Source organism: Neovison vison, chromosome 6 (assembly GCF_020171115.1).
Source record: "Neovison vison isolate M4711 chromosome 6, ASM_NN_V1, whole genome shotgun sequence".
In the NCBI taxonomy this organism is placed as follows: Eukaryota; Metazoa; Chordata; class Mammalia; order Carnivora; family Mustelidae; genus Neogale; species Neogale vison.
The window spans coordinates 48,064,165-48,083,039 of record NC_058096.1 but is presented as its reverse complement, the minus strand read 5'-3'; the positions used below and the strand labels follow the sequence as shown (position 1 = coordinate 48,083,039).

At 37.1% G+C, this 18,875-nt stretch overlaps 2 protein-coding genes across 4 annotated transcripts in view; one reads left to right on the top strand and one right to left on the bottom strand.

Moving 5' to 3' along the window:
- The window catches only part of CMSS1 (cms1 ribosomal small subunit homolog), a 389,957-nt gene that overhangs the window by 269,028 nt on the left and 102,054 nt on the right, over positions 1-18,875 (bottom strand). The window lies entirely within an intron of this gene.
- FILIP1L (filamin A interacting protein 1 like) overlaps positions 1-18,875 on the top strand; it is a 113,601-nt gene that overhangs the window by 473 nt on the left and 94,253 nt on the right. The window contains exons 2-3 of one of the 2 annotated variants that reach the window (XM_044251208.1): positions 486-659; positions 4,856-5,034. In XM_044251208.1, coding sequence (XP_044107143.1) covers positions 486-659; positions 4,856-5,034 — 353 coding nt within the window. Of the gene's footprint in view, positions 1-485; positions 660-4,855; positions 5,035-18,875 lie in introns of those variants that run through there. The other variant, XM_044251206.1, reaches the window with a different exon arrangement.

The following is an 18,875-nucleotide window of genomic DNA, read 5'->3' as shown; positions in this document are numbered from 1 at the left end:
CCCGTGCTGCTCATGAGATTCAGTGCACAGGCAGGTATGAGTAACAATGACTTCGAGATTGGCTTAAATAACAAGAGGCACTTTTATACCCCATGTAAATTGGCTACTCGACTTGCTCTAGCATTATTAACTCACATAAAAAACAAGAAACAGTTACTACACATATAGGAAAGTCTTATTTCCTACCCCCCAAAATGCAAATGTCAGTCCATTTAAAGGGTACCATGTTATCTACTTGTCAAACAATAAAAAATGTGGGGTTCCCCCAATGTTGTATAGTGCTCACATTTAAAATATTATTAATGTGTAATTAGATTACAAGAAGGATGAGGGACATAATTTAACTGCCTTTTGTAAAAGGTGCTATAAAGAAACATGCCTCATTTTTTATTTGAAATAGAAGGAAAAAACCAGCTCTCAAGAACCACTTTCAGAGAATGCTGGTAGATAAAGCAAGCTTTCTGAAATGGCTTTTGTTCCTACAGGCTCGAGATGAAGTCATAGGCATTTTAAAGGCTGAAAAAATGGACTTGGCTTTGCTGGAAGCTCAGTATGGGTTTGTCACTCCAAAAAAGGTGTTAGAGGCTCTCCAGCGAGATGCTTTTCAAGCAAAATCTGCCCCTTGGCAGGAGGACATCTATGAAAAACCAATGAATGAGGTATGTATCGCATTAGGGGAGTGCACCTGGAAGGTGGAAAAGTTTACTAGCCAGCCAAGCACTTGGCTTGGAAGGTGAGCACGACATATAATTCTTTTTTGATTATTTACAGTTTTATGTTCTCACACATTTAAAATCTACCCAAGGTAGATAAATACGACATGTTCTACAGGAAAGAAAAGGAGAACAAATCATAGATGGGATGTTTCCACTAGGTATCTTTCTTGACATCAGACTGAAAGCTGATGAATACAAGAGATTTTCTCTCTCTTACATACACTGAGAGCCAAAGACACTTAGACACACACACGTGCACACAAGGGCAGCACATTATGGGGACCTGAAGGCTATACAGGCTATAATAAAAAACAGAAAAAGCTCAAATTTCTTTGAAAACATTGAGGTATTATGACATAGAATTTTTTTTTTTTAAGATTTTATTTATTTGAGAGAAAGAGAGAATGAGAGACAGAGAGAGCATGAGAAGGGGGAGGATCAGAGGGAGAAGCAGACTCTCTGTCAAGCAGGGAGCCAGATGTGGGACTCGATCCTGGACTCCAGGATCATGACCTGAGCTAAAGGCAGTTGCCTAACCAACTGAGCTACCCAGGCATCCTATGTCATAGAAAAAAAATTTTTTTAAAGCCTTTATTTATTCATTTGAGAAAGAGAGAGAGAGATCGCAAGCAGGCAGAGAGGCAGGCAGAGAGAGAGAGGGGGGAAACAGGCTCCCCACTGAGCAGAGAGTGTGATGCGGCACTTGATTCCAGGACCCTGGGATCATGACCTGAGCGGAAGGCAGAGGCTTAACCCACTGAGCCACCCAGGTGCCCCTGTCATAGAAATTTTGAGCATGAATGGAAATGATCAAAGAATTGTCCAAGCAATGGAATTTTTTAAGAAAGCATGTATTTTAGATAAGTGCTATCCTTTTTCCTTCAAAAGTTTAATGACAGCAAAGATCTTTCCCCCAACAAGTGTGCCCAGCAACGACAATAACAAAGATGCAAAGTCTTAATACCACTGCACAAAGATTCAGTACTGCTTGCTCTTTTTCTTGCTGACATTTCTGAAACCCTGGCATCCTTATTTTATTCTTCTATTTTCCTCTGAGACCTCAATGGAAAATTTCACAATTTTTCATTTTTATAAAAAGGAAACAACTAAGAGCATGAGTTAAGGCTGGAGAGAGTGAAAGCAAGTTTTGGACAAATTTCCCCCACATAAGCTCTGGCAACCTACCTCAGGACTGACCTCTAATGTCCTTGCTATTCTCGTCTTGGGTGTCTCATGAGAGAAGACTACTGTCTTGCCAAATGCGAAGGAGTTTGGTCAGATGGATCTACTTCTCTGAAGGATAAGGATGCAACCACCCAAAGTATGTTGACTTGCACTTTAATTCAAATTTTAGAAAGAAGAGCTGAAGCTGCATTCAAGTCAATTACGTGAAGACTGCATCCTGGCTCCCAACATAGTGGGAGCATTAGGCACAAATTCCCCAATTTATATAAGTGCAAATGCAAATTGATGATCACTGGCTGTATAGTGATAAAACTCCACAAATGGCACAATCCCTCAACACCTCGGTGTGAAATGAACAGAATGACTCCAAATCTATGCTAAAATCAGAGGAAAGTTTTAGTTTCACAATATTTCTATTACATATATGCAAAATTGAAAATACCCTGACTCTCTACAAATGCCTGTCCCTGAAAGTTACCCATAATTTAGCCCTTTATAACTTCAACCTCTTTTGATTACTCTCACAAAACATACACATACATACTCCTTTACACATACTCACTTATCACATTCCCACTTCCATGATGTGTCCACTTTTCTTCTCTTGCCTTTTACTTCTGCCTTATAGACTTCTCTCTCCCCAGCTATGAGTCTATCCATTCCTTGAAGCCCATATAACTCTACCTACCCAATAATCCAGTTGTCTACCCACTTCTCTATCTAGGAAGTGATGGGAGAAATTTAAGTACCCAGTGAATAAACTATATTAAGGGAGAATTTTAAATAGGGATCCCTAGACAGCTTTCCCACTGAGACCATCCATGGCTGTACCTGAGTTATAGCAGAATAAGGATCTGCATGCTAAGTAATTATTCTTTTACTTTTTCCCAACCTGGGATGTTAATAACCCTGAATTTTTTTTTATTTATTCACAATGTTCTTTTTCAAAAGTGTAAAAATCTCAACCATTCCTACAGTAAACTAAAGGGGACTTACCTATTCTTAAGGCAAAATAGCTTAGAAGACCTAACTGCTCTCAGTTACATCACATGGTAGGAATACTGACTTAAGATGAAAGACTGGGATTGGCATTGAGCTAGAACAAAGAATAGGAATGAGAAAAGGGGGTGACTGGTTTTTCAAGAGAAAGGGAAGATGTTAAGAACTCAGAGTCTACAACAGTTTTAACCTCCTATTCCTAGGGTTCTATATTAGAAGTTACCTTAAAAAAAGATACTGAGTTAATTGCCCAAGATATTCTTAGTTCTTCTTGAAAAAAATAGCAAGGAAAATATAATATTTTGGATTTATCAAGGTATTATAATAAAAGAATCTGCATACTCTATTAGCATCACAATTCTCCAAGTACTTATTTAAGTAATTGTATAATTTAGCTTTTAAATTTCATTTTATTCTTTTAATTAATATTTACTGGAGAGATGATGAATAAAAATAGTTGTGCCTAATGTTGTTGGTGTGTTTAGTATCTGTGTGACAGACAACAAATGATTACATAAGCCAAGTATACAATTAAACACAGTGTTGTTTTCTATGGTGAAAACCACAAAGCACTACGAGAGTATAATGGAAGATCAAATTAATTAATTAATTAATTAATTTTAAAGATTTTATTTATTTATTTGACAGACAGAGATCACAAGTAGACAGAGATCACAAGTAGATAGAGATCACTGCCTGTGTTCTCTTCTGGGGGTTTTATGGTTTCAGGTCTCACCCTTAAGTCTTCAACCCATTTTGAGGTTGTGCGTGTGTGTGTGTGTGTGTGTGTGTGTATGGTGTTGGAAAATGGTCTAATTTCATTCTTTTGCATATAGTTCTCCAGCTTTCTCAGCACATTTGTTGAAAAGACTCTTTTCATACATACAAGTAAATACATACATACATACAAGTAAATACATACATACATACAAGTAAATACATACATACATGCAAGTAAAATCATATGGTACTTGTCTCTGACTGACTTATGCTGCTTAGCATTATACTCTCTACATTCATCCATGTTGTTGCAATAGGCAAGATTTCATTGTTTTTTTATGTAGATGCTAAGAATTGTTAAAAATTCAATGTAGGGCCTACCTTCAGGGACTTCACAATCTAGTAGGGAAGATAAACACATAAGTCAGGTACAGGCTGATCATATCTTAATAGAGATATAAGTAGGCCACAGAAACCAGAAAGGACTTGGTATTGACATTTGTTCACATTAGTACTACATAACCAACAAAGAATTGATTAATAAGAATTTTAAAAATATGCAAACACCTTGAGGCATAATATGATGAAAAACAGACCATAGGATCCAAGAGGCCGACTCTAGGGAGGGCTGAGGCAGGATAGCAGTTAAGTTGCCTCAGAATCAAATATTATGAAAGATTCTTTCTTTATGTCATTCCTCTGACAAGGTTTTTCTGAAGAGAGAAGGAAGTGTCAGAAAAGGGATATGGGGAAATTATTCTGATATCCACAAAGGCAACAATTATTTTCTCTGTGTAAAAAAAAAAAAACAGTGGGCGCCTGGGTGGCTCAGTGGGTTAAGACGCTGCCTTCGGCTCAGGTCATGATCTCAGAGTCCTGGGATCGAGTCCCGCATCGGGCTCTCTGCTCAGCAGGGAGCCTGCTTCCTCCTCTCTCTCTCTGCCTGCCTCTCTGCCTACTTGTGATCTCTCTCTGTCAAATAAATAAATAAAATCTTTAAAAAAAAAAAAAACAAAAAAACAGTTAACAGTAGAAAGATTACATTTGTGTTGAGATGCATCAAAAAGTATCAATTAACAAGAGTAATGATAAAGAAAAAAACCAAGCAAAAAGATGAGAAACCCACTGCTAAATTACTTAGTCAAAACTTAGATATTTCTAAAACAGTTAATGAAAGATGGCAGTATTTTGAAGGGTTTGCAGTTAACACACTATAAATGTATTTTCTTTTGTAGTTGGAGAAAGTCATGGAAAAATATAAAGAATCTCATAGACGAATCCTGGAACAGCTTTTAATGGCAGAAAAATCTCATAGGCAAACCATACTGGAGTTGGAAGAAGAAAAGAGAAAACACAAAGAATACATGGAGAAGAGTGATGAATTCATAAGCTTACTAGAACAGGAATGTGAAAGGTAAGGCTACTGTGGACATGACAATGATCCATTCTGCAAACTCCTACTAACCTTTCACTATGGGTTCAACATTGTACCAGGGATACAGGGATGAATATGACATAGCTTCTGCTCTTAAAGTTCTCATGGTACAGAGGGAGGAAGAGGATGTGTTTAAAGATAATTTGAATATAATGCAATAACCAGGTATGATAAAAATTATGGAAACATAAATGCTGGGCACCTTATTCTGCAAGGGAGTGCTTTGTGAAAGGGGCAGAGGAGGTAATAGGGGTCTAGTCCCTATGCAAACAAGAATGGAAACTACATACAAGGCAGGGGCAGAAATAAGTGTCATAGCCTAGAGATAAAAGAGTATGGGTAGTGAGGGAACTCAACATGACCACAGTACAGGGTGTAACTGCAGGATGAGAAAAGGCAAGGCTAGCCACAAGCAGATGGATTTTATACTGTTGGCAAGAAGGGACAAATGATAACTTGTGAGAAGAGGAAAGAGCTGATCAGGTATGATTTCTTGAAGAACCATCAGGGTAACATGGAATAAAGACAGGAGCTTTAGACTGGGGGAGGGTATATGTTCCAATGGCTATGGGGTTAGAGAGAAGAGGGTATGAATAAGAAAATACTTACGATGCACAATCAATACTAATGAGTGACTAATGAGACTAGAGAGCAGAGGAAGAAATACAAGGGAGTTCTGAGAAGCACTCCTGGCTAGTCACAGGGTACAATACATAGAAATGGTGCAGAGCTTTTTGCTGGTGGAGGAGATGGCTCAAAAGTGGGGGCAGGTCCAGTTTTAGACATGCTGAGTATGAGGTACCTGGTGTATTCTGATGTCCAGTGGGGAGAATGATATATCTAATTAAACAACATACAGTTGGAAATACGGGTCTAGAAAATGTTGGGCCAGTGATGTGGATTTGCAGCCTGGTGATAGCTGAAGCAATGAGTGCTGATATGGTGAGGAGAGAGAATTCTGGAAGGGAACTCCAGAAGAATCAATGGCTCGCTGTTTTCTGAAGAACTAGAAGGGAAAGAAAGCAAAGAAACCAAACAAGGAAAGACTTTCAAGCAATACAGAAAAGGAGAAAAAATGTCCCAGGACTTTGCAACAAGGAAGACACTGGGAAACTTAATGAGTCCTTTCAATAAAACAGTGAGGGCAGCAGCCAAATAACAATGCTTTGAAGAATAAATAAGAAACGAGAATGTAGCAGCTTAAATGTGAACCATTATTTTGAGAGGTTTGGCTGCAAAAAGGGAGAGATTGGTTGGTAAACATTTTGTAACCATATGAAGGGCAGATTATTTTGCTCAATTTTGTCCCTCTGTTCTGAATCACCTTAGAAAATATGAGCCTTCATTTGAAATGGAAAGGACAATTAAGGCTCTATACTGATAATACAAAGATAGAAAAGAACCTATCATTGCAATATCAAATTTTACTGAACTGTCATTTCACTTCTGTTATTCCATGTGTACTTCTGAGTTACAAAGCTAATGGTGCTGCATTCTAATAATCACAGAAAAACGCAGAAAAAATAATTATTTTTCTAAAATATTAGTAGTCTCAGTGCTTTTTAAAACTACTTATAATTCATATTTTAGCTAGGTAACTGAAATTACACAATAGCTAGGTTAATGGCAAAGTTTCATTTCTTACTTCATGGTAGACAGTTGGTCTGATTCCCAGAGAATCCATGGACCTCACATCCAGTTACTTTTTTTCCACATTCATCAGGAGGTTTGTTTTCTACTCACTACATGGGGGTGGGGGTGGGGGTGGGGGTGGGGGTGGGGGTGGGGGGAGTTGTTACCTTGAGCTTCATGAACTTGAAATATCTTGAGGGGAAGATTAAAGGAGTATGAGAAGTCTGGCACCAAGGGAAGATTTGACTCAGACATTACAATGTAAGATTTGTTATTCAATGAGACAATGTTATATTAAATATTATTTCGAACCCCTGTGGTTTGGCACCCGTGGCCTCATTTGGCCTCCACATTTATTTGGCACTAACTTGCTGAACACAGACACTTTCTTTCATCTTTCATTATTATGAACATTTATTGACTATGGTTAGAGTGCTGCTTGCCATAGAACAAAGAAGTACTGGTTGTCCCTCTCCAGAGGGCTTACCACATTAACAAAGAAGGCAAGACATTACAGATTTAGGGTAGGAATGTGGAGGGCTGTCTGAGGTACAGTTTTAATATTCACTGCTGTACTTCAACTATCTTCTAGTGGAAGGCTTAGGAGGACATCCAGAAATAATGCTGGAAGGCAGATGAAGATTATTTAAACTAAGAAAGGGCAAAGAGAACAACTCTGAGAAATGGGAACAAAAATTCAGTGGGAATAAAGGCCATGAGCTAGAGGAAAAGGAAAACAGTGAGACAAATGTAAATTGTATCCCATGGAATCAATATATTAAGAATGGAATTTCTACATGTATCAAGGGGGCTTAAGAGGAAGAATTTAAAAGATCATGTTTTTTAGCCTTTGGACACAAAGTTTCTTCATCTTAAAGAATAATGAAAGTGGGGCGCCTGGGTGGCTCAGTGGGTTAAAGCCTCTGCCTTCCGCTCAGGTCGTGATCTCGGGGTCCTGGGATCCAGCCCTGCATCGGGCTCCCTGCTCGGCAGGGAGCCTGCTTCCTCCTCTCTCTCTGCCTGCCTCTGTGCTTACTTGTGATCTCTGTCAAGTAAATAAATAAAATCTTAAAAAATAATAATAATAATAATGAAAGTGAACATACCATTGCCAAAAACAGGAAAAATTGACTGTAGTTACTCTTATTTGTATGTAGCAGCCATTCCAGAAGATATGAAAATCACCTATTTCTGTTTGCCAAGGAACAGCTTTCAGATGGAACTCTTGGGATATGAGATTGTTAAATGTATGATCAACTCACAAGATATACAGACAATTCTTGCCCTATTCTGCCCATACAACATCACAGCTCCCGTTATCTTGGCACCCTTGTTGCACTGGTCCTTCTTGCTCCCCTACCTTCAACAGGGAGACTGTGGGCCTGAGGACTTCTCCCTGCTTTAGGGCCATTTGCATCAAAATATTACATGAAATCCATCTAACAAAACAAAGTGGGGAAAACTATAATAATTCAGGAGGTGCTTACACGAGTGAAATATCACTCATTTGTTTCATTCTCTGACAAGGGACAAAACAACATGTGCACCATCATGGAGTCCTTCTAACTTTATTGAGAGTACTTCCTCTTGAGCACATAGCCACTCTTCACAAAAGCAAGATGAACTTGTCTTAAGGGGTCAAAGAATAATGTTTATTTCCTTCCTCAAACAAAGTAATAGAAGCCACTCCCAAATCAGTGACCCTCAGTACAGAGAAACAAAGACAGATATCATATCCCCATAAAAAGGAAGTTGGGTGAGGGTAACTATAAAAGACTATCTGAATGAAACTCTGAAAAAAACACTGAGAATGTTACTCGGTTGGTAAGTGTTGGATAATATCTATGTGGAAATAAAATAAAAATTAAGAAATACATGATTGAGATAAGTTAAAGAGACCTTAGAGGGTATAATAATGGATTTCAAATTTAGGCTCAATTTCTGTGTTTTCCTGGGAGAATCTGTTTTATGAGGAAAACCCTAAAGGAGACTGATGTCACAGGTTTTTAGGCCAAAATGTTTGCCAACTGATGTAGTTGTCGTAATCAGTAAACAATTGGTTTTCCCACTGAGGGAGGATGGGGGCAGGGATGATGAGCTCAGGAAACCATTCCCAAGCATGTTAATGCAAAGTTTCCTTTGCTGTAATCTGGGCAGTTTGGTCTGTCCATAAGGTAACATTATCCACATTTCATGACCACTTTCTGTTCACTGACCAGTTCCAATGTGTGGATATGTGTGTCACTGATGACCTGAATTATGTACTTGGCTGAATTACAAGTGGAGTCTACGTGAAATGTTTTATATAAAAGCAATGCCAGTAATTTTTGACCTTTCTGGATGGCTTCACAGGAAAGCCAAAACAAAAATCACTTTTAGTCAGTACAATTTTGCAAAATTTTCCCATAAGTGAAATGCCAAATCTGTCTGTACTTTCAAAAACCTTGCATAATTTCTTTTTCCTTTTTCAGTTTCAGTGGGGGAAAAGGCTGTGAAGAAAAAGAAAAGTTCCTTTTTTTTGAAATCATGCATTCTTTTTTAGAATACAAAAACAAACCATGTATATTAACCATACATGTTATTACATTTTGGGCCTTGAAGTAACCACTAAAGTGGGAAACAAATATTATGGCAACTCTGTATAAAAATGTGGCTTCAACTGTGAATTTTTTTTTTAAGCCTTAAATTACTTTTCATAATATCTTGGCCAAATGGGTTAGCATTGATACTCTGACTTCATAAAGCAAGAGTTCAAATGCTGGCTTCTCAAAAGTCACATAGTGAAGAAAGAGTCACAGGTAGAATTTCTTATTCCTGTCCTGCTCAAGAGTTACTAGATAGAACAGTGGCCCTGGAGGAAGAAGGGTCTTTAGAGTAAAGTCACCAGGGACCCAGCTTTAAGGGTTGCTGCCCTGACCATACCTTGGGCTAAGTCTTTTGTTGTTCAGGCTTTAGTGAAGTACAAAGCACTTCTACCTCTCCTTTGGCTGAGGGAACTTTATAAAAAAGGATTTCCATCATCAACCCTTTCCCATTATGACAGGCCCATTTTGCAGATGGTCATCAGACAAAGTGACTGAAAAGTTGAGCCATATTCACCTTCTTGTTAACTGAGGGTATTTGAGTACCTTAAAAAAAAATTTTTTTTAAAGTTCATTTATTTAAGTAATTTCTACACCCAATGTGGGCTCAAACTCATGACCCCAGGATGAAGAGTAGCACACTCCTCCAAAGGAGTCAGCCAGGCATCCCTATATGTGAGTACTTTTAAAGGCTTTTGTCAAAAACATCAAATCTTCTTTTCAGGGGCTTTGGCTATCTCCCTCATATATATGTAAATAATAAATATATTTATCTAAATTTTTAGTTAATTAGTTAGCTAGTTTGTACTGCATGCCATTCATTCAATCACTTGAGAACAACCAACGGCCAAAAACAAAAAAACCCCAGCAGCAACAATTAATGAAATGCATGCTACATGCCAAGTACTATGGAAGACACTAGGTGAAGGAGGTAGATATGGTTTCCACCTGTATAAAACCCTAACTAATTTGTGCATGTGTAAAACAGAGACACCACTGCAGACTTTAAGGCTTGATACTGAAGCTTCTAAGGTACTAAGCAATCATGATGGGTAGGGGAAAAAAGGCACCATTATAGTAAAATGACATAATAACTTGAAATGCTCATGAAAATAGAACATTCAGGAGAAATCAACAAACACATTAAACTAGAGTACTTTACTGGAGAATTCAATATCTTGCAACCATTGCCATTAGAATTTTTAGCTTCTTTGGTCTTAAATCTCAGCTTTTAAGACTCTCCCATAAAGTATGACACAATGGGTATAATGTTTTAAAAAATAAACTAAGTCTACTTAAAAAAATCTTATTTAGAAAGCCAGCAGTTTTAAATTTCATGCACACTAAACTATTGTTGTAGAATACATTGTACTCAAATGCAATCATTTCCTTTCTGTTTTCTGGCAAGGAGTTCTGTGTATTACATATTCTCAAGACTATGTCTTGCAAGTAGTGAAATAGATGCCAGATCTCCATTTGACCTTTGTCATGGGTATCCAGTTCTTCATCAGAACAAAATGGAGACCTAGTATAAACATTTACTTCAGTATCATAATTCTACAGAGTATCATAAGTGTTCATACACCCTAGACCTAACATAGGATCTGGGAAGGGATGCAGAGAAATTAATTACCTCATAAAGGTACTGAACACAATTTAGGACTGTACACCATAACTTAGCTTTCAATAGATGTCACAGAATTGTACCTTGCCACTACACAATTCAGTGCTTTTCATATAGCACCATTTAATTATAGAGGTCAAAATTCAGATACAGAAATGACACTGTGTTTCGACTGCTGTTCTCTCCCAGAAAGCTGAGCCAAATTTTACAAATAATTTTGCATCTGTATTTGGATAAGCAATGATTAGTGAAGTTATTACTCACAAAATAATATTATACATGTTATAAAGCAGTTAAAGAGGAAACCTAACAAATACAGTGAGGGATGAAGCAGGAGCTTGGAGATAGGGGACTTTGGTCTATAGACTAGATCTGTAGATAGTGTGTAACTTTGGACAAATTCCATTTCTCCAATCTTGGGTATAAAACATATGGGGCAGACCATATGATATGTATTTCTCTTTCAGATCTAAATATCTGTGGTTATGTGATTGCTATAAGTAAGTACCTTTTACTTTAAGCCTATGATTCTAACTCATACTATCAAAAGAAGCCAGTGAGGATGACAATGTCTTTACCAACTTCAAATCCAAGTCTGTATTTCCATTCTTTTTTTTTTTTTTTTAAAGATTTTATTTATTTATTTGACAGAGAGAAATCACAAGTAGATGGAGAGGCAGGCAGAGAGAGAGAGAGGGAAGCAGGCTCCCTGCTGAGCAGAGAGCCCGATGCGGGACTCGATCCCAGGACCCTGAGATCATGACCTGAGCCGAAGGCAGCGGCTTAACCCACTGAGCCACCCAGGCGCCCCTGTATTTCCATTCTTAAAGGATATCTAGATTTAGGTACGCTGTACTACTTCTCAAATGTCACATATCCAAATTGAACCCAGTATTGCCTTTGCAAATCCAGGTCAGTTTATAATGTTTCTATTCCTATTAATGCCACTACAAAGAATTGATCAATTGGATAACTACAAAAAAGTTACAGAAGTCTCTGAATCCTGAATTTAAACTAGAAAAGACCTAACAATCTAGACCAACCTTCTGATTTTTGAATTGAGAACAGTGAGGCCCATCAAGTCCTAAATAAGAAATCACAAAATCTTGCTGCTAAATAGTAGTAAAACCAGACCAGAAGCTAGCTCTCCTGATAGCATATTTGGTGCTATTCTCCCTAGAATCATTATTATATGCTGAAGTTTTGTGCTTGGTGTTGTAGGGGGTGGTCCAGAAGAATTTTAAGACATAATAATAATACAGTTGAAAAGACCAGATACTCACAAATAATATGTAGGTGATTAAAAGAAGACTAAAGTGTTCATTCTGTGGTACTGACACTATTGTTGCAATATTACAGAAAGTCAGGAAAAAAGGGTATTAAGGACTATAATTATTCAACAGCCAGCTTAGCCCTAGGAGAATGGAGGGCATACAGTAAACACTGGATAAACATCCAACAGGCTCACAGCTACTAGTTTAACAGCCCTATAGAACAGGAAGCCAAAGACTGAATGTGGAAAGGTGACCTCAAACTTGTGTTCCACCTGACTATAAAATACAAAGAGAAAGAAGAGTCATTAAACCATGTCAGAATGGAAATTTTTGCCTCATAAATGGAAATTAAGGTGGAACATTAGAATGAAACTGTATCCTGCATTTGCAACTTGCAGGTAAATTTTCCTGGCAAGTGTATTATTCCCTCATGAGAAGATAAAGCCAAACAGCCAGCTATGAGGATGGAGATGCCTGGCATAAATGATGAGTAAATGAGGAGTAAATATCACTGCACAAAAAAGCATTTTCTTAGAAGGGTGTAGGCTACTGGAGTTAAAAAGTATAGACTCAAGTCAGAATAACAAAAGTCTAAGTCATGGTCCCATCCTCTAACCAGCTTTTTGACCCCCAACAAAGTACTTAACCTATTTAATCTCAGTTTCACTGTTAAAAACAGATAAGCATATCTTATAAGTTCTTAGAATTATTAAATTATAAAATGCATAAAAGTGCTAAGTATGGTGTCTAACACACAGGAAGCACTCAGTAAGCACTAGCATCTTTCTTCACATTTGCCTTTGTTTAAAGGTGTTTTTTTTACATACTTGGTGACACACTGTAATTTTTCAGATTTCCAGGGAGGCATTTAATTAGATCCTATACTGACTCAGGGGATAAGGACGTGATGATGAATAGGAGCTTTCAGGGGGTCATACACTTCAGCATAGGAGGGACAGACAATAAAACAGTGCAGTGTTGTGTTACAGGCATGATGACAACAGAGAACACTGAGGCTGCGCAAAGGAGGGATCACTCTCTAGGGCTGCTCATACCTTCTTTCCTTCAGAGTAGAGGTATTACTAAACTGCCTAATGATCTAATACTGTAACACTGAACAGAGCAATACAGTGCTCAAGGAAATTTTTTTCCTTTTAAACCACAGAGACCGATTTCCCCATTTTGGAAATCATTTTAATTAGAAAAAACCAGGAATGTTAATGCAGTGGTATCATGAAGAGGACACGCTAGCATATATATGAAATTAAGACTCATGCAATATGGCAGTTTTTAAGTGCACCAGAAGATTCCATTGCTGCTCTGGCCTGCCAATGTCACAAGATCCCCACACAATCACGTCATCTGGCCTAAAATGATTGTGAAGAATCAAATATTCCCACTATTAGGTAAGGGGCCTACATTTGATTTGTTTTGTTCATAGTTTCTCCTGCAAGGTCCAGAGTATGAAGAAATGCAATAAATATTTGTTGAATAAGTGACTGAAATTTAAGAGAAGTTGTTAAACTTTAATCTATTATTTTATATTAATATCTTATCATAAATTAGCTTCTGGATTAATTCTCTTCACTTAGTCCAGCTTTGGAGAATAGTATATGTATATTACAAAACTCGATTTTGATAGATGAAGAAGAACAAGCTTGAGAGCTTTGGGGTTGTCCCCGTGAGAGCAGATATAAAAGAAGGCAGGTCCTTTATCAAGGCACTGGGAGAAAGAAAGATCCCAAAAGGGGATTTTAAAGTTGAAGAACAGTGGAAAAATTAACCAAAAAAAAAAAAAAAAAAGCTAAAAACAACTCTCTCAATTCATATTTTTCACAGTTGTTGTACCCTATTTCTATTCATTAAAACATTCTATCCATCCTCCTAAATCACTACTTCTCTATACCGTAATTTTTAAGAGCATGACTTCTGCTATATCATACAGATGTAATTTATTTAACAAATTCCCTATTGTAGGAATTTATATACCTTCCACTTTTTCACTTTTATAAGGAAGTGACTAATAGCCTCATACTTCAACTAATTTTTACACCTTCTTAATTGTTGCCTTAGAATAATAAATCCTTAGATATGGGTCAAAAGTTATGAACCTTTTAGGGATTTTGAAAACTGTAGCTAACGTGTCCTCTATAAATAGATTGTTTATATTATTACTAACAATGCAGGAGTGTACCCATTTCTTATTTTGTAACTTTGCCTGGGACTAATCTTGAATCTGACCTCATTTTAAACATGACTTGATGTTAAAAAGTATGTAAAGCGGATGTTAGTAACATGAATCAGACTTTCCCACTGACTTGGGCTTTTAGAGATGTGTTACTTCTGAAGGAAAAAATTCTAATATATCATAAAAACACAAACCTAACATTTTTCTTGAAATAGTATTTTGCTGTTGTCAATATAATTTCAGTATATTTCCTCTTCCCTATCAAATTCAGGTTTGGACTTCCTAAGACTGTTTGGGTTTCTGTTTGCTTCTTCTCTAAAAGATCTGAACCCTCCTCTTTCCATACAATCCTATGCCAAACAAGCTTTTGAGTCCAAATCCAGGATCCTGGCAATAGTTTATAACACAGTACTGACATTTCATGGTCCTGACAAGTTTGATTTGTTCAACATCGTGGAATCCAAAATTCATTTTGTCAAATTCCACCTCTGAAAATTCAGTTGATTTGAAGTGTTTGAGAATTTCATGCCAATTTCTCCTATTTAACTCAATTTCTACTTGCAAATTCTTGCTTCCTCACATCTCCTATTTATCATGCACACATATTTATGTCCACAGCATTTTCCCATTTGTTTCAATGAGTTTCCCAGTAACAGCTTAAAATATTTGAGATGCCTGAAAACAGGTAATTTATATTTCTTCAGAAGATGTTTCAGAAGCAGTGCCTAAGTGGCTTGGTCAGTTAAGTGTCTCTCTTGATTTCAGATCAGGTCATGATCCCATGGTTTTAGGGTTGAGCCTCCATCTGGCCCCTTATCAGGCTCCATACTCAGTGCAGAGTCTGCTTGGGATTCTCCCTCTCCCTCTGCACCTCCCCCTACTTGAGCACTTGCTCTCTCTTTCAATATATAAAATCTTGAAAAAAAAAAAAAAGGAAAAAATGTTTCAGAAGAAACATGTTAGCAGAATTTATGAGGACATTATGTGTTTTCTCAAAAATAAGTAATTTCTAATTTACAGTTTTGTCACTTTATATCATGTATTTAAAAAAAAAAAATGGAGCAAAGGGAGAGGGAGAGCAGAGGGAGAGAGAAAATCTGAAGCAGGGGTTGATCTCATAACCCCGAGATCTTGACCTGAGTAGAAATCAAGAGTTAGACACTTAACCAACCTAGTCACCCAGGCACCCCTATATCATGCATTTTTGTTTTTGATGTTAACTGAAAATGACATTCAAGACTTGTCATGCCATAACAAACAGTGGAATATATATAGTAAAAGAACAATATAGAAAAAAGCAGCACATGTGATTGCAACTACACTGTTTAGTGGACATACCCTTCAAAGATATCAGAGATCTCAAAACTGAATATTTACCAGTAGTGTCAACAGTGAGGACCTAATATAAATGACAGTTAAAGAGAAAACAAATTTCCCTGTGAAGCACATCTATCATTTGCTTTATGTCAAATTACTTCTTTTTTAAACAGATTTGCTGACTAATCGAATCTCCAGCTAATAATCTATCCAAGAACGTGCCAGTTTTTCGATAGCCATACCTTCAAACATGATACTTTAAGCTGTTAGGACAGCATTTCGATTAAATGAATTTTTTTTTTTTTATGTGTTTATTTGTGGAGAACTCCTGTGGCCTCTTCATGCAGAAGAATTCAGTGGCTTATTCTCACCATTCCTTTGAGGGCTAAGATTTTTATCAATAAACAAAGTAAGAGGCACAGAATAACAAAAATGTTGGAAGGAAAAAAAAAATCACTCAATTTTCATCTGTGTTGAATTCTAAATGAGTCATGCCTCAATATAACAGAGCAGAGCAAATCAGATAAAACTTCATCACAAAAAAAACCTCTGGATGGCAGGAATTAATTCTAAACTGGAAGAGTTTAATATTGAAACACGCTTCCCCATCTCCTCTAAATAGGCCTGTATTTTTCCAGACTAATTTTATTTTGTTTGTTAGGGAAACATGAGGGGCACTCACTTAGTTCCCACTTTCAATTCCAGAAAGAAATCTCAGAAATTCAAGGAGATTTGTGGTTTCAGAACAAACTTTTCTTGCACCATGGCTGAGCACTCATAACCCACCAAATCGTGAAAGGACTCCCCCAAAGTTGGTTTCTTTGTACTTCAGACATATTTCAAAGATATATATAGAAGAATCCATCTTCTAAAATGTTTTAGAAACAATGTTCAAGTTCTGCTTTTATTGAATTGAAAATAGCCCAAATTTCCTTACAGATGCTACATTTATTAATAATTACTTTCATTTAAAATATAACCGAGGGGCGCCTGGGTGGCCCAGTGGGCTAAAGCCTCTGCCTTTGGCTCAGGTCATGATCCCAGGGTCCTGGGATCAAGCCCCGCATTGGGCTCTCTGCTCAGCGGGAGCTTGCTTCCCTTCCTCTCTCTCTGCCTGCCTCTCTGCCTACTTGTGACCTCTGTCTGTCAAAATAGATAAAATAGATAAAATCTTAAAAAAAAAAAAAAAGGATAATGGAAACATAAATGTGTAAGGGGTGGGGTGCAGTCCTCAACCTCAAATGTCTTCAGGGGCCATCTGGCTAAGATAAATGAGAGGAAGAAGCTGGATATACACAGTAGGGAATGGTGGAGACCTTGAAAACCTGCAAAGCTCAAGTCCATCTAGTAAGCTTTCTGAATAATCACTTCAATATCACCAATAAATAAGAAACAGGCCCTAGAACACTGTTGATCCAGAAATGGAGAAGCCAAATTTAAGAAGCTCAGCTTTGGAGAAGAGGATATATATGATGAGGAAAGAGGACAAATGTTCTTTGCATCCTATAACAGCAGATCTATATTAAATCAGAAGGATAAGCACTGGACACAATACATATGTGATGAAGAAGCCTGTTATCATGGCTTCTTGTCTGTCTTCTCCCCACTTACACACTTCTGTAAGGAGAGCAGAGACATCTTGTTTTGTTTATCTCTGTAGCCTTAGGCCCTCACAGAAAGTGCCCAATTGGTATGTACAGAATAAATAAATGTATTACTCTCTCCAAACATACCCACTAACATGAACACTGTAATTGGTAGCAGCAGCTATGGGGACTTCAAAGGAGCTCTTGTTTTTAGTGAAGACCTCTCCCAAAGATCCCCTGCTCTTTGGTGGCAAGAAGAGAAATGTGTTATTCTTCTTCATGCTTCTAAATGTTTTGATATTGACCCACAGACAGGAACTTTCTTGCACCTTTTCTACACGGCCGAATGAATACGGAAACATTAAATTTCTTCAAAATTAAATACAAATATATATATATATATATATATATATATATATATATATATATATAAAATGACAACACAGGGTTATAACCAGCAAAATCAGTACTTTGAGGATTCGGTGTAACAGCCTGGTTCCATTAACAAATGCTGTAAATAATGTATAAGGGGAAATTACCAAGGGGAAGTTTATAAGTTAAAAGAAATTTAGACATCTCCATAAAGCGTAATGGATGATCTTACTTGAGTTTTGATTTGAAGACACTATAGGAGGGGGTGGAATCAGGAAAATCTGAACCCTGGAATATTTCAGAATATGAAAGAATTATTTCTAATGTTAGGTGTGTTAATGGTGTTGTGATGTGTATTTTAAAAAATCATTATTTTTTAGAGATATAGTCTGAAAATATTTTAAAATGAAATGATAGAATGTTTGGGATTTACTTCAAAATAATTTAAAGTGGGCATGGAGCACTGGGTGTGGTGAAAAAAATAATGAATACTGTTTTTCTGAAAATAAATAAATTGGAAAAAAAATTAAAAAAAAATGAACATAAAAAAAAATTTAAAGTGGGGCGCATTAGTGTAGGGGAGGAAAATAATTTCCTCTCTATACTTCTGAGTTCTTGGCTGAGACCCTCTGTAATAAAAGACAGGTTAACAAGAGAAAAAACAAACTGAAGTTTATTAACATGTATGCCTCAAGTACATACATGGGAAATAACCAGGGAAAATAAGTACCTCTACAAGATGACTTAAGCTGGAGCCTTAAATACCATCTTCAGCTAAAAGCAAAAGACCCGGTGGGTTGGGGAAGGGGCAGCTTGTTAAGGACACTACCGGAAAAAGCAAGGGTAAGGTCTGTTATGCAGATTTAAGTTGGTGTCTTCTCCACTGGGAAGACTGCCTTGTGATTTAGTCATCCTTCTTGTCCTGGTACTGAGAGCAAGATACCCTTACAAACAGAGTGTCCCTCCGTAAGTGTAAATTTCTCTTACAAAAGGTTAACTCCACTCTTATCTTCAGAAGTTCTGCATCTGCTGTTTCTCAAAATAATCAATTCAAAATAGTTCTTATGCCAAAGAGGCTTATTTTGGAATGGCATATTCTGCTACCCTTCAGCAGGGTGGTACAGAAGAAACAATATAGGCCAGGAGTTGATAGTTATTGAAGCTGCATGAAGAACACATGGGCGTTCATTATACCATTATCTCTAATTTCATATGTTTGAAATAACTAAAAAACAAATAGAAGAA